The sequence below is a fragment of the Lactuca virosa genome, chromosome 6, assembly GCF_052849685.1.
Source record: "Lactuca virosa cultivar CGN04683 chromosome 6, Lactuca_virosa_CGN04683_v6, whole genome shotgun sequence".
In the NCBI taxonomy this organism is placed as follows: domain Eukaryota; kingdom Viridiplantae; phylum Streptophyta; class Magnoliopsida; order Asterales; family Asteraceae; genus Lactuca; species Lactuca virosa.
This window is the reverse complement of record NC_136431.1, coordinates 144,274,032-144,287,862: the sequence shown is the minus strand read 5'-3', so window position 1 is coordinate 144,287,862 and position 13,831 is coordinate 144,274,032. Positions and strand designations below refer to the sequence as shown.

General features: G+C 31.9%; 1 protein-coding gene across 2 annotated transcripts; it reads right to left on the bottom strand.

The window, feature by feature from the left end:
• Positions 1–7,350: 7,350 nt before the first annotated feature.
• Positions 7,351–13,486, bottom strand: DRT101 (phosphoglucosamine mutase-like protein). 2 transcript variants are annotated; one of them, XM_079055332.1, is made up of 9 exons: positions 13,346–13,486; positions 13,002–13,267; positions 11,699–11,815; positions 11,093–11,235; positions 9,943–10,197; positions 8,432–8,832; positions 8,141–8,316; positions 7,826–7,922; positions 7,351–7,751 (listed from the first exon to the last, which is right to left on the bottom strand). In XM_079055332.1, exons 1-9 carry the CDS (start codon positions 13,404–13,406, stop codon positions 7,594–7,596), a joined length of 1,674 nt encoding a protein of 557 aa, XP_078911458.1. In that variant the 5' UTR covers positions 13,407–13,486; the 3' UTR covers positions 7,351–7,593. The 2 variants fall into 2 exon arrangements, with proteins under 2 accessions (XP_078911458.1, XP_078911459.1); XM_079055333.1 differs by having other exon boundaries at positions 8,432–8,820.
• Positions 13,487–13,831: the final 345 nt, after the last annotated feature.

Genomic DNA, 13,831 nt, shown 5'->3' with positions numbered 1-13,831 from the left:
TGTATAGATCCTTCATGAGGCAATTGGTGCACAAATGAAGAAGAGAAGGTGAAATGTATAAAAAAAAGTGCATATTTGAGTGTAATTGAAAGTGAACTTATGAATAAGGTATAGTTTAACTATCTGTAGGGTTGTTGCATATCAATAAATATTCAAAAGTATTTATTGTAATAAGAAATTTAAATGCAACCATTAAAATTGAAGAAACCATGAAACATAAAATTGGTAGAGGCATGAGAAGGCAACCAGGATAACTATTTAGATGACATACACAGATCATTGATATTGATTATCATGAACTACGAGATTGACATCTCTTTTAGCTACTTTATATATTAGTTCATGATTGAATAGTTATGGACTGATGATAAATTTTCAGTTTTCATTATGGGAACCTTTAGGTTGTGCTTTGTTTATAATAGCTTTTGTCTTTTAAGATGTTATCCTGGTGGGTTGTGCCTTTCAAAATCTATTACAGATTTGGTGTTCCAGTTCCTTATGTTAAGCAAACATAGGTTAGAATATCACCTTCTGGTTAATTAAGAACTTCTGTGTGAGCTCCAGCCCGTGTAAATAAAATTTCGTAAGCATTCTGTTTTATTTTGTGCTAAACACAAAAAATAACAATGTTGTTTTATAGGTCCTGTTGTATAAATGTCAACCTGATTGCAAAAAGTCAGATAAAAAATTTAAATTCTAAGTATTATGTACTTGATATTTACACTTGATGTGAGCATAGGCAGGTACACTGCAAAATTGACCTGAACTGTAATTGGAATTGTTGTTCCTACATCGGAATTTGGAATTTATGACCGTGACATAGTTTCTTAGTATATTTGAACAGCTCCTAGAACCGTTTGGAACCTGTTCTAAGTTCCTGGTTTTTGAATTTTTTAAAATTATTTTATTAGATTTATCAAATAGATCACTCACAAAGTATTGTTGGGTTAATCGGTTTGTCCATGAGTTAAAGCTTTTGGATTTAAGAAGTATTGATTGTTTTATATTTTATGTTTTAGTTAATACTTCATTATTTAGCCTTGGGAATTAGTTTGACCAGGTTTTATGGAAGTATACGGGTCATTAGCCTTGACCGGTTCTTTAGGTGAGGTGTGAAGCATGATTTCTTTCATGTTTGACGATGGTATCTTCTCAAGGCTATATAATGTTAATATTGATATGAATAAATTAGTGCTCTTTAGTCCTTTCTTCTCCATATTTTATCTGATTTCACATACATATTATACGTGAGTAGTGTGTGTTTCTAAGGGACCTGATCCTACAAGTTTATCTTTGTTAAAGAACATTTGATAAATAGTGATTAAAGAGTGTTTTTAATTCTTTATATGTGTCAAATAGATCATAGTCACAAAGTTTATCTTTTGGTATTTTTTTAAAAAGAATGCTAATGTTATAATTGGTAAGAGTTTAGAAGTACTACGACTTAAAATTAAACGCTTATACTTTCAAATTTCAAAATTGATGTTAAGCTTATTTTTTTTATCTATATTTAAGTTTTGCCATAAAAGTTGAAAATGAACTACAATATATATGCCTAGGTACAATTTATCTGGGTAGAACTATTCATCTCTATATATGTGTTTTTGGGTCCGGTGAAGAACTTCATAGAGCTCTAGCAAATTGATTTGAAATGTATAGTTTTAATAATTAGACTTGTGTTTCTTTAGAGAGTTTCAACATGTTGCATACAAAGTTGGAAGTAGGCTGTTGATCCACAGTGGTAGCAACACCATGATATGGTCATCTAATATTACAAGATGGATCAACTATGCCGCCAAGTTCTTCCTAAACCAATTTTTACAACATGAGATTTTTGCTGTCAGGAGAACTTGTGTTGTTATATTTCATCTTCATCTCTTTGGGTTTCAATTGAATATACTCTTTTAATGTTCTTGAAAAATTTTGTTTGAAAAGGGACCTTCAAATTCTCTCATTTGGTGATCAATAAGTTATAGGTGGAAGAGTAGTCAACAATTAATCTCAGTTCTCTGCATCAATTTTGTTGTCACTAAGGTTGGTAATTCGTCATTAGCTTATGCTTAATTCCATGGAATGTTCCACTATTATTTCTCTTCTATTAATATGAATATTATCTTTTACACCAATTATCACCCTATATATTAATGAAATAGATCACCATCTACACTAATATCTAATCCTTTAGATGGTTTGTGGAAGTGAATAGTAAAAGAAGAATAGTTATTTTGAGAAAACACAATGTAAGGACATAATATGTTCTAAATATTTACCCTTCAGTTTTGGTTTGGAACACAACATAAGGACTTGTGAAAAAACTTTGTTCATTGGTTTGAAACCAAATCAACCCAATTATGCAAACTAGATTTTGGCTCAAACCGAAAATCTATTTTCTATGATGCTTGTGGTTTTTTAATTTAAAATCTGGTTATATTCTTTCTTTGTATGAAAAGGAATAACTTCCTCTGTGCCAAAATAACAAATCTCACTGTAATTTTTTGGATTGCAAATTGGGTAATCCATTAGACAAGTTTTATATACTATTCTGATGTATTGAATCTTTTATTAACTTAATTGTTGATTATAATATATTGATTTTGTTTATTATTTTATTATAATGTTAAGAAAGTGGTATATAAAACCATCTTAGGCGACTCAAATTTATTAGGTGGAATATTACATTTTTGCTATCTGAATTTGATGTGTTCTATTTTCAGGGAATGGTATTTCTTCAAATGCCTAAATATACTACGGCTGTCCCTATGGTGCAATGGCCACCTTTTCTAATAACTATATAAGTTATTCAAATCCCAACTAACGTGAAGTTTTTTTTTCATGTGCAACTTTCTTTATAGATATTCATTTACTTTATTATATTTTGTCATATGTTGCCAAAGATGTAGCAGCACAGAGTGACACAAAACAGACATACAAGACAAAATTTAAAGGGATGATTATATCAAATATGCAATTGAGAAATGTTTTTACACCAACAAGAAAATTTTAACTTCGATTTTCAACAAGATGGGTATGAATGAATACGTGTTTAATCATGGGTAGCTATGTCATTTAACTACATTGTTCAGATAAACGTATCCTGCAGGGCTGAAAAAATCATAAGACATTCGAGGAAGCATAGTGAAATGAACTATCCACTTTATCATCAGCAGTTACCATTTATTTTTACATAATTGAGAGCATCTTATTTCATTTACAGTTTCCTCACATGCAAATTAAATTTGTTTTTTTGAACGACGACCACCCCAAAGTTGAAGCATGTGGGATGCAAATACTATTTACTTTATAAATTTATACACAAGTCGATCCAAAGTGTCATATTTATCACTTCCCTATATGCATTCAACATGGCCTGATCTGATATATATTCCGAATTTTCATGTTTAACAACTGCAATTTCATATAAAATGCATAATTGTATATGAATTAATAGCTTACAACTAACAAGCAGTCCATACAACTACAAACAAAGACATTCATCCTTTACACAACAAACAACACTAACAACATCAACGATGCAATCAGCTCAAAAACGGTTCATCATGAAGAAAATAACCCATGGGTCTTTACCATTGTTCATCCCTCCATTACCATCTTTGACTTTATAATTTCTTTTATTACTTCTAACCTTACCATCTTGCTATAATAAACTAAAAGTAGTTAGTAAACATACTTCTAGAAATACTTCATAACCACAATTATCTGCATAGCAATAAAGAACAAGGAACAACCAAGAAACAAATAGCATAGGCCTCAATGAGGAACCAAACATGGTATCTCATGATTAATCCAATATCCCAAGAATGTTCTATGAGTGATGCTAAAGGTTATACATTCTTAAAAATCCACCCGTTTATAGCATTGTACTTTTATTTTTTGGTTATTAGCATATACTTTAGATAACGATGAAAGAAATAAGCAAATTATTCTTTGTGGGCCGTGCTTAGCACGGGTCTCAAACATTTCTAGTGTATATATATATATATATATATATATATATATATATATATATATATATATATATATATATATATATATATATATAGCTGTTAGATCCATTTGTAGATCTTAAAAATGTCCAAGACGCACGGACCACTTCATCTCCACAACTCCACTTAATTTTCTTTTTAACGACTAACTCACATATATTTTTAATGTTATTCTTTAGTTTACAATTTACATACTTGTCTACGATTTAAACTTCATTATATGTTTTTAATGTGAGAAATTAAATATTCTCCTACCTTTTGTTTCTACCAATCCTCCTACCCATTTAAAGGATGACATGTGTCATATTAGTATCCTAAAATATCATTAAATGAGCATTAAATGTTACACATGTCATCATTTAATTGGGTAGGAAGATATGTGGGAACAAAATGTAGGAGGATATTTAATTTCTCTTAATGTTATTCTTTAGTTTACAACTTACATACTTGTCTACGATTTAAACTTCATTCTAATGGCTAAGATATCTTTCCAACACATCTAATAACATTAAACAACATATGTTTTACCTAAATACTATGTCAAAGAAAATCATAACTAACATCATTGAAACTATAGACCTCTACATGGATCCCCAAAAATGGATGCTCTATTAAAGTTATTTTTGTATTGTACCATAACTATTATAAAATCTCTTATTGGTAGATTTTATCTATTAAAATAAAACAAAATTGTATTATGTTTCTCAAAACAAAGTGAGGACAACTATTGGAATTTCTTTATGGTCCAGTGGTTTTATCACCTTGTCTATAGTCCTTTTGCAATGAAAAAGAATTTTTTACCCTTTTCTTAGTTTTATTTTAGACTTTTTTTCTATTTTATTATTCTTTTTCATATACTTTTAATTTTTTTATTAAGAAAAAAAATAAATTAGGGGCTCTTTTTTTATAATAAGAAAGTCATTAATGAGTTGAATTTTATGGTGAAAATCATAGTAAAATGTTCTCATCGTCCTCTTCACCTTCCAATGACAGTCAATTTTCATCCAAAAATCTTCAATAAACATATTTAGGGTCCGTTTGATAGTGAACTGACTGGTCTGGTCAGCAAATTTCGGTTGACTGGTCCGGTCAGGCCGTTTGGTAGAGCCCAAAATCGACTGACTCAATCAGCAATGGCTGACGGCTGACCCATCTTCTTATTCGCTCCAACTCAAAATTATAGTTGACTCAAAAAAAGGACACCCTTGCCCCCGTGTGCCCTCTGCACCCTAAAAGAAAATACATAATCATGCCTCCTCTCTACTCAGCAACATCGGTTGTTCTTTACTCCATCTTCGACACAGAAGGCCTGAAATCGGGACCTCCTTCCGACGAGTTTGACCCTTCTCAACTTCTGCTATCGCCAGCGGACCTCCACAACAACATGTATGTTTTTTTTAATCAATTGAGAAACTAATTTCAAGCTGTTGTATGTATGTTTGATGGATGCTATCAAAAATTAGAAATTGTATGTGCATGAAATCTGAATTTATGTGTATAAAATCATATTATATGTTTATGAAATCAGAAATCAAAAGTTGTTGAAATCAGAATTTGTATGTGTATGATATCAGAAATTGTTGAAATCAGAATTTGTATGTGTATGAAATCAGAAATTGTTAAAATCAGAAATTGTTAAAATCAGAATTTGTATGTGTATGAAATCAGAAATTGTTAAAATCAGAAATTGTTAAAATCAGAATTTGTATGTGTATGATATCAAAAATTGTTGAAATAAGAAATCGGAAATTGTTGAAATCGGAATTTGTATGTGTATGAAATCAGAATTTGTATGTGTATGAAATCAGAAATTATTGAAAGCTTGTATGATCTTCAATATGACATCAGAACTTGTTCAAATGTTGGTATGAAATCATAATTTGTTGAAATGTTGTATGATCTTGGTATGAAATCTGAACTTGTTCAAATGTTATGAAATCAGAAATTGTTGAAAGCTTGTACAATCTTGGTAGGAAATAAGATTTACGCTTAATTTATGTTGGAGATGTGTGTTAAGTTGGCTTATTTATCTTTTCTTTTTATAATAGACATGACAAATATGAGAACTAGAGTTAGTTGGAAGTTGGAGTATGTGGACAAAACTTTTTTTGAAGCATGTATACACGAACTAACAACTAATGATAGAGAGGATAGTGGCTTAAAAGGAAGCTCAGATTTCCAATCTTAAAACAAATGGCTCCTTTTCTTTTTCCAATGCAAAGAGACATAGTTATTGTTTGTATTGTGGTCCATAATTTTATAAGCAAATTCAATATTCAAGATGACTTATTTACGAACTTTGAACAAAGCACTATGGTTACTTATGGCGTGCATGGTGGATGAAGTGAGAGCCAAAACATTTAAGACATAGAATGGGTTTAGAAGCCGTTAACTATATAACCACTTGTGTGACGGATTGCTAATCAATTACTTTCTGATTTTATGTAACAATTTGTATTTGGATTTTATGTGACAGATTGTATTTGGATTTTAAATGATCTATGTTTAATTTGGATTTTATGGGACAGTTTGTATTTTTATAATTATGTTATCCAGCACAAGAGACAACATAATAGTAATATGGTCATTTTTCATATTCAACACATTTTTCATATTCAACACAGTTAGGGATGAGCATATGGACCGGGGAACCGGCACCGGAACCGGAACCCGATGGAACCGGTCGGGCCGGGACCGGGACGTTATTTTTGTGGATTTTTGGAACCGGGAACCGATATAACCGGTAAAACCGGCAAAAACCGGAACCGTATGATGCTATTTTTAGAGGACCGGTTCCAACATTTGAAGACACGACAAGAACCGGTAGGAACCAGGAACCAGGAACCGGTTCGGTTATTGATTTTGGCCGAAGCCGGTTCCCGGTTCGGGCCGGTTCCGGCCGGTTCGGTCCTTTTGCTCATCCCTAAACACAGTCATTCAGAGAAATAGTCAAACATCATAGACTCAATCAGATGTGGATTCAGTCAGAATTCTAACTAAGTCAGAATTCTATCAAATGACCCTCAGGCGTTTCCTTTTTCATCCTTTTTCATCTGAAACTTTCCATAGATTCCCCCATTTCTTTCTTTTCTTCTCAAAACTTCAAAAGTGATACATTGAAGCCACAATCTTTCTTTTCTTCTCAAAAGTGATACATTGAAGCCACAATCCAACACTCAATTTCATATACAAGCAGTGGAAGGGTTTGTAAAATACACCCAATCTTTTTTCTAAAAATGGCCAATTCTTATAAACTGTAATGTTCCTTTTACATCCGATGTTTTGTTTGTAAGAAAAAGGATGTTAACGATAGCTATAACATGTAATTTAGTAATGTTAGATCACATGCAAATAACCATACAAATTATTATTTTGGAAACGGTCAAATTCATAAAATCGTTTATGTAAATTCCAAGTTGAAACTAAAAAAGGTTTGACTTTAAGATTGTTACAAAAACAAAAAATTGTATTCTTTTTTAATCCCATTCACACATAGTGGATTCTTGTCCGATATAAACCAATGGCTATCATGTTCTTGTTGTGTTATGTCTTGTCCTGATTGGGTGCAAAAAGACATGAAAGAAACTTGTTAGGCTATGAAGTGAGAGCCAAGAAACTGTTGAACAATTTTTGCTACAGAATCAGCAAGCTCATCTGCCTCCTCCTGTGTTTTTGCTTCTGCATAAACTCTCACAACATCTTCTGTTCCTGATGGCCGTACAAAACATCTGCCTTGTGGGTATTTAGCTGCACACAATCATTTAATTCTTAATATTATTATTATTAGGGCAAGTATGTGAGAATATTTGTATAAAAGTTACACGTTAATGCAGTGATAGCTTCTTGAAGGCCAGGTGGCTTCTCAACACTGGTTTCTGCATTAGTTGTTACCACAGCACTTCTATCTGCAACTTTTACCTGCCGCCATTTTCAACTCATCGTTAAATAAAGACATGAAGCACATGTGCCAGGTGGCTTCTATCAGGACATCTAAACATTTCTTTTTTCTTTTTTTGTTATACTTTGTACTAGGACTTAAATGGGACAAAAATTGCCACATGGCATTTAACTTGCTATGTTCTATGGTGTCCCAAAATTTCAGGAGGGAAAAAAAAAAAAGAGTTGAAGTGAGTGACCTTAAGTTGTCTGCTTGGCAGATCATGATAAAGTTGATTCCATTTATCAAGTGACCATCCCATATGTTGTAAGATGGCTTCAACTAAAAGCAACCCACTCAGGGCATCACCAACAGCCTGATTCATCAGATTAGCCACTGCCAGTAACCTCTTGGCAGCATTCTGCTTCTCTAAACCTTTTAAAAAACAAAACAAAACAAATCTATCAAATTAGTTGCAAAATCAGCATTTTTTGTCCTTACACACAAGGTTTTGGTTTCTAGGGCTATTTTCCATTGGATGATAAAGTACCTGAACAAGGCTCATTTTTTATACCATCTAACCAACTTAAGAAATGATCCGAGAATAAAACTGTTCCATGACCATTTGCTTCGAAATAGATACCAATATCATATTCTTCCGCTTTTCCATGCAAATACTTGACTCCCGTGGGGGTAAATACGACTTTTAGTCCCAAGTCGTTTAGGTATTTAGTGGATGCACCATTAGCATAAGCCGTTTGTACAACACCAACACCAACACCAACATCTTGATTGAGGATACTTAGTTGCTGTTTGATAAATAAAGCAAACAAGGATAAAATTTTGTCTCCATCGACTAGGTTGATTTTGTTGTTGTCTCCATTTGATGTGAGTGTAAAGTATACAAACCGATCCGCATCTCCATCTAGACTTGCACACCTGAAACACTCACTACAACCATTCAAGTTTTCCAATGTTCTCCAAAGGATTGGAATTCGGAGGAATTATTTAACTTTAAATTACTTATGCGGAAAATGGAATGGAATTTGATGCTGTTCCGTTGTATATTATTATTATGTTTTGGGTTATAAAATTTTTAAACAATTTAGAATGTAAATAATGACAAATCATGAAATTGTGATTTATTGACTTTTTGTGAATTATAGGGTTTTTTTTTTTATAAATACATATTTGAAAATAAATTAATATATTTGTGAAAGTATTTGAAAACCTTCCTATTAATTTGTTCTACATGGAAATCTTTTAGAGTTACTAAGAGCTAGACATAATTACTCAATAACACACCACTATTTGAAAACAAATTTGATATAATTAGTGAAAGCCTATTTGAGACCAAAAATTTGTTATAAGATATATTTCATTTGCAAATACAGAGTTTTATAAAATATATGATTTATTTTACAGAATATATAATCAAAATCAACTTATCTAAATTTTCAACAACTGATCTTTTGTACAACTTGTGTTTGTTTTTATAAAATATATATTTGAAAACAGATTATAAATATTTGTAAAAATATTTTTTTATTAATTTCTTGTTCACGAAACTTTTCTATAACTATTATAGAGTCAAACATAATTATTCAATAAACCAAGACTATTCGGGAACAAATTAGATATAATTACCCAAAGCCTATTTTAGACTAAAAAAAAGCGTTAATTATATTTATTTCTTTTGCAAATACTGAGTTCTTATAAGATATAAAATTTACTTTATAGAAAATATAATCACAATCAACTTACTAAGAAGTAAATAAATCGAATTTACCATCTATAAAATTATGACTAACTTGTTTTTTTACAAACACAAACTTTCTACAAGATATAAAAATTACTTTCAATCATTTACACAAATGATGGAGGATTGGAATTGAGTCCCATCACTTTATGAAAGGAAATTTGAATAGAATTTTCTGAATTGCAACAAAATTCAATTCAAATGGAATGAATGTAAAAAAACACAAAGGAAAGTGCAGAAGAGTTTCTCTTTTAGGAAGGATATTTCAGTCATTTGACATAAAGAAAAGAAAGATGAGTCACCTTATCCCAACATCTGAATAACCAAAAAAGCCTTGAGGAGCAATTTTCTCTTTTTGTACATAATCAGCACCAACTCCTTCATTTAGTATACCTGAATTACCTGAATTACGAATCTCTAAATGCAAAAAAGCATTCAACTTTTCTTTCAAAACTTGAAGCTTCTCCCCACCCACTCCATTTGAGCAATCAACAACCAATTTCCCAATTGGATGATGATTATCTCCACTCTTCTCGGGTATCAAATCTATCAAGCATCTAATGTAATGTAACCAAATTAAGGGTTAAATGCACATTTCCTTCCATATAATATTTACAGTTTATGTTGAAATCTGTCATATAACTATTCAATGTGTCCACATTTGGCAACTCCCTGAAGTTTTTAAAATTTGTATCTAATACTACACCTTAATGACAGAAAAAGCCATAGTCGCCAAATGTGGTCGGATAGTAGGATATTAATATATGATTTTATTATTAATATATAATTTTTTTTATACTCTCATAATTAGATATCTTATAGTATATTTGTCTATCAAATTAAATGCAAGAAACAATAATAAACTTCTATTAATTGTTTATTATAGCATCCAATTTCCTTTCCTCCTATAAAAGCATGCGCTTCAAAAATTACCAAATTACTCTGAATGTCAGTTGAAATACAAAACAATTTTTACTGCTATAACTTAATAGATTTTTCAAGAAAAAAAAATATGAACGTACGGTGTGTGTGTGTGTGTGTATATATATACAATGTTTCACTCTTTGTTCCAATTTAAACAACAATGTTTTATTTTTACCAAACCAAATTATGCAACCATGGTTTCTTCCATTAATGCTTATTTATGCAACTTTGTTTTATCTTATTAATTTATGCAACAATGTTTCTCTCTTTTTACCAATTTATGCAACAATATTTTATTTTTTTACCTACACAAATTATGCAACGATTTATCAAAAGGGTTATACAAGTTAGTAGTAAAATGTTAAATAGTGGTTGTGATTGAAATGTTACAGCAAGCATATTTTGTGTAGAAAACCAGTTTGTTGCATATATGCACATTTAATTCTAGAATCAAAGATTAATAGAAGCAAATAAAAATAGAATATTGAATTTTTTTTTTATGCCATTGCCAATAAGAAGTAAAGCAACCTAAAAGAGGTGGAAAGTTGATCAAAATAATGAAGCTCGGTTGCTTTCAGACCCTTGTTTCTAGCACGAACCATCCAATGCAATTCTGGAGTTGTTACAATCCCCATATCAATTGCAACAGCTCCCACTACAGAACAAATTCCCTGTAAATTAATCAAATAAAATCAACATACAACACAAGATACATACATGTTTTCTAGTTTATCATTGCTATTCTTCAAGTATTTGAATAAGATGGAATAAAGAAATCTTTATGTATTTGTAATGACACCAATGGGATGTTTGGATATATCGAATAATGTTTAGGAAGGAATTAGAATCTGTCAAAAGAATTGGAATCTGAAGGGATTGAATCATGTCACATGTTTCATCTTGTGATTGATTTACCCACTAATAATGTATTTCCCTTTTTATTTTTGACCATTTTAAAGAAATCCATTTTTATTGTTACCCAATTTAGAGATCAGTATTAAAAGCACAAGGTTTAGACTAAAGTTCCTGATTCATTAAACCATTAAACTATTACTCTTTTATGATATGATTATTATGGACCATTAAACCTGATTTTCTGGATTTTGACCCAGACTTTAATTTGAGGTGTCTTACTTTGTTTGCAGCTTCAACAAGCGATTCACCACTGGGCCTGGTGTCTCTTCCCAATAAAACTGCTGCTTTTGCTCCATCAAGTGGTATGTTTTCCTTCTTTGCAAACTCAGTTATCAACTGTTTCAAGAAATCAGTAAATCAACATTCAAATCAAGGCACTTGCCAAATAAATAATCTCTGGCCTTTTTCCTTTTTTTCCTCATTATGTGTTGTTTGGATCTCTGGACCAATGATGTTTGAAAATATTTTGAGAAAATCACAGCACATTTGGGAAATGGAAGGAAAAAATAAATGAGGGAAAATTTGTAAAAAGCTAAGAGATAATGGAGAAATGGATTTCCATTTTTTTTTCTTTTCTTTATGGATTAAGTCAAAAAGAAACACCCATATCATATATAACTTACTTGCTTACAGGAGTAAGTTCTGTTAAGTTAAAAAGAAACACAACCTTAGACTCTTGGTGAAATGGATTTCCATTTTTCTTATGTTTTAGAGAGGCTATACTTTGCTATTATCTAAAGGGTTGAATGCAAGAAATAGCAACGTACTTTCATTGATTTGTTGATTATAGCATCCTACTTTTATTTCTTCCTATTACTACATTGCACTTGAAAAATCTACCCAATTTTGGCAATGTGATCCAAACTCAAAGCAATTTTCACTGTGTTTCAAAGAATGATATCTTAATAAGAAAAAATGGTAAGTACAATGCTACAACTCGGTAGACATTTTAAAATAAAAAAGGAACATGTTAGAACTACAATGTCATAGTAAGAAGAAATGAAAGTAGGATGTTGTAAGAACAAATAAATTTATCCCTTACCCAAATGGTTCCCTATAATTCCTTCAAAAAAAAAAAAAAAAAAAAAAAACTGAAAGGCTAACTACTCAAAAGTAAGGACCATATCAACAGTCTTAATCCACTGGTGAAATTAATCAAGGGCCTTCTTCTGTAAAACACAATCAATTGAACTTACTGGCTTTTGTTTCGATGGTCATTCATTGCTAATCTAGTAGAAAGCATGTAAACAATCATGTATCAAATTCAAATCTACCCTGGAAACCTAGCCAGAACGTCCAGAACACTCTAACCTAATCAGTCCTCGTGTGTTTGTCCTGCCAATGAGAAGGTGAGAATCGATAATTGAGGTCTAAGGTTCAAGCCCAGGCATCGCCTTCCTTGCTCTGTGCCCATGGTGGCCATGGAACCAGTTCGTGGGGACCGTAAAGGTGGCGTTTACCCTTTTTAGCACTCTAACCTAATCATGTTGCCCTTAATTGCGTGTAAGATTCTAACTCTAACCTTGACGAGACTTTCAGGATCTGGAGCGTTAGCGATAGAATCAGCAAATGGCTCCCAATCTTGAGTGAGCATTCCGCCGCTTGGGTCAGCGACTTTGATGCCATTATCAGAGACTTTGTTGTGTGAAGCAGTGATCATCAACCCGATCACCGCTCCTCCAGTCTTCAAAGACCGCAATGCCGCCAGAATCCCGATTCTGAATACTGTTGACTGGAGGATCGATGCGTCGGCTCTGAATCCGGCGGTGCCATAAGAGAGCTTAGTTCCTTCAAAGTCGGAATTGAAAACCGAAGATTGTTAGCTTTAGACATTGGAGAATTAAGATTTTGATAGAAAAACAAAACCTTTTGGCGGCGGGAAACGAGAAGAGGATTGAAGGAGAATAGATCGCTGTTCTTCGTTCATCCCTTTTTAGTCCTGTTCCTTCGCCTGTGAACAAACGAGAGAGGCTTTGTTTTCAACTTGTTCGGCAAAATTACGGGTAGAAAGTAGTGTATTGTTTTGTTAAACTGTAGTAATTCGGATTTGGAGCGTTTTGTTTAAACTAAACCCGGATTTGGAGTGTTTTGTTTAAACTAAACCCTAGAAGTTTGTAGTGCCTAACTAGACTTTCTGTTCAAAATGGAGCGTTTTATCAAACGCTAGAAGCTAGAAGCTCTCAAACGCTTCGTGACGTACACGCTCTAAATAGAATTTTCACAAAACTATAAAAATGGTCCCTACGAAAAATGTTCTAACTTGTAAAAATGGAACAAGTTTGCTTGTATTTTTGTTTTTTTTTTTTGGAAATTTGAAAAAACTAAACCGTCTTCTTCGGATATAATTTTTAT

Excerpts from the sequence above, each read along its gene's own strand:
- DRT101 (XM_079055332.1), bottom strand. The coding sequence starts at position 13,406 with ATGAACGAAGAACAGCGATCTATTCTCCTTCAATCCTCTTCTCGTTTC. Across the intron at positions 8,833-9,942 it reads TATTCAGATGTTGGGATAAG|TGAGTGTTTCAGGTGTGCAA; the intron begins GTGACTCATCTT and ends GAATGGTTGTAG. Across the intron at positions 8,317-8,431 it reads AAAAAATGAGCCTTGTTCAG|GTTTAGAGAAGCAGAATGCT; the intron begins GTACTTTATCAT and ends GTTTTTTAAAAG.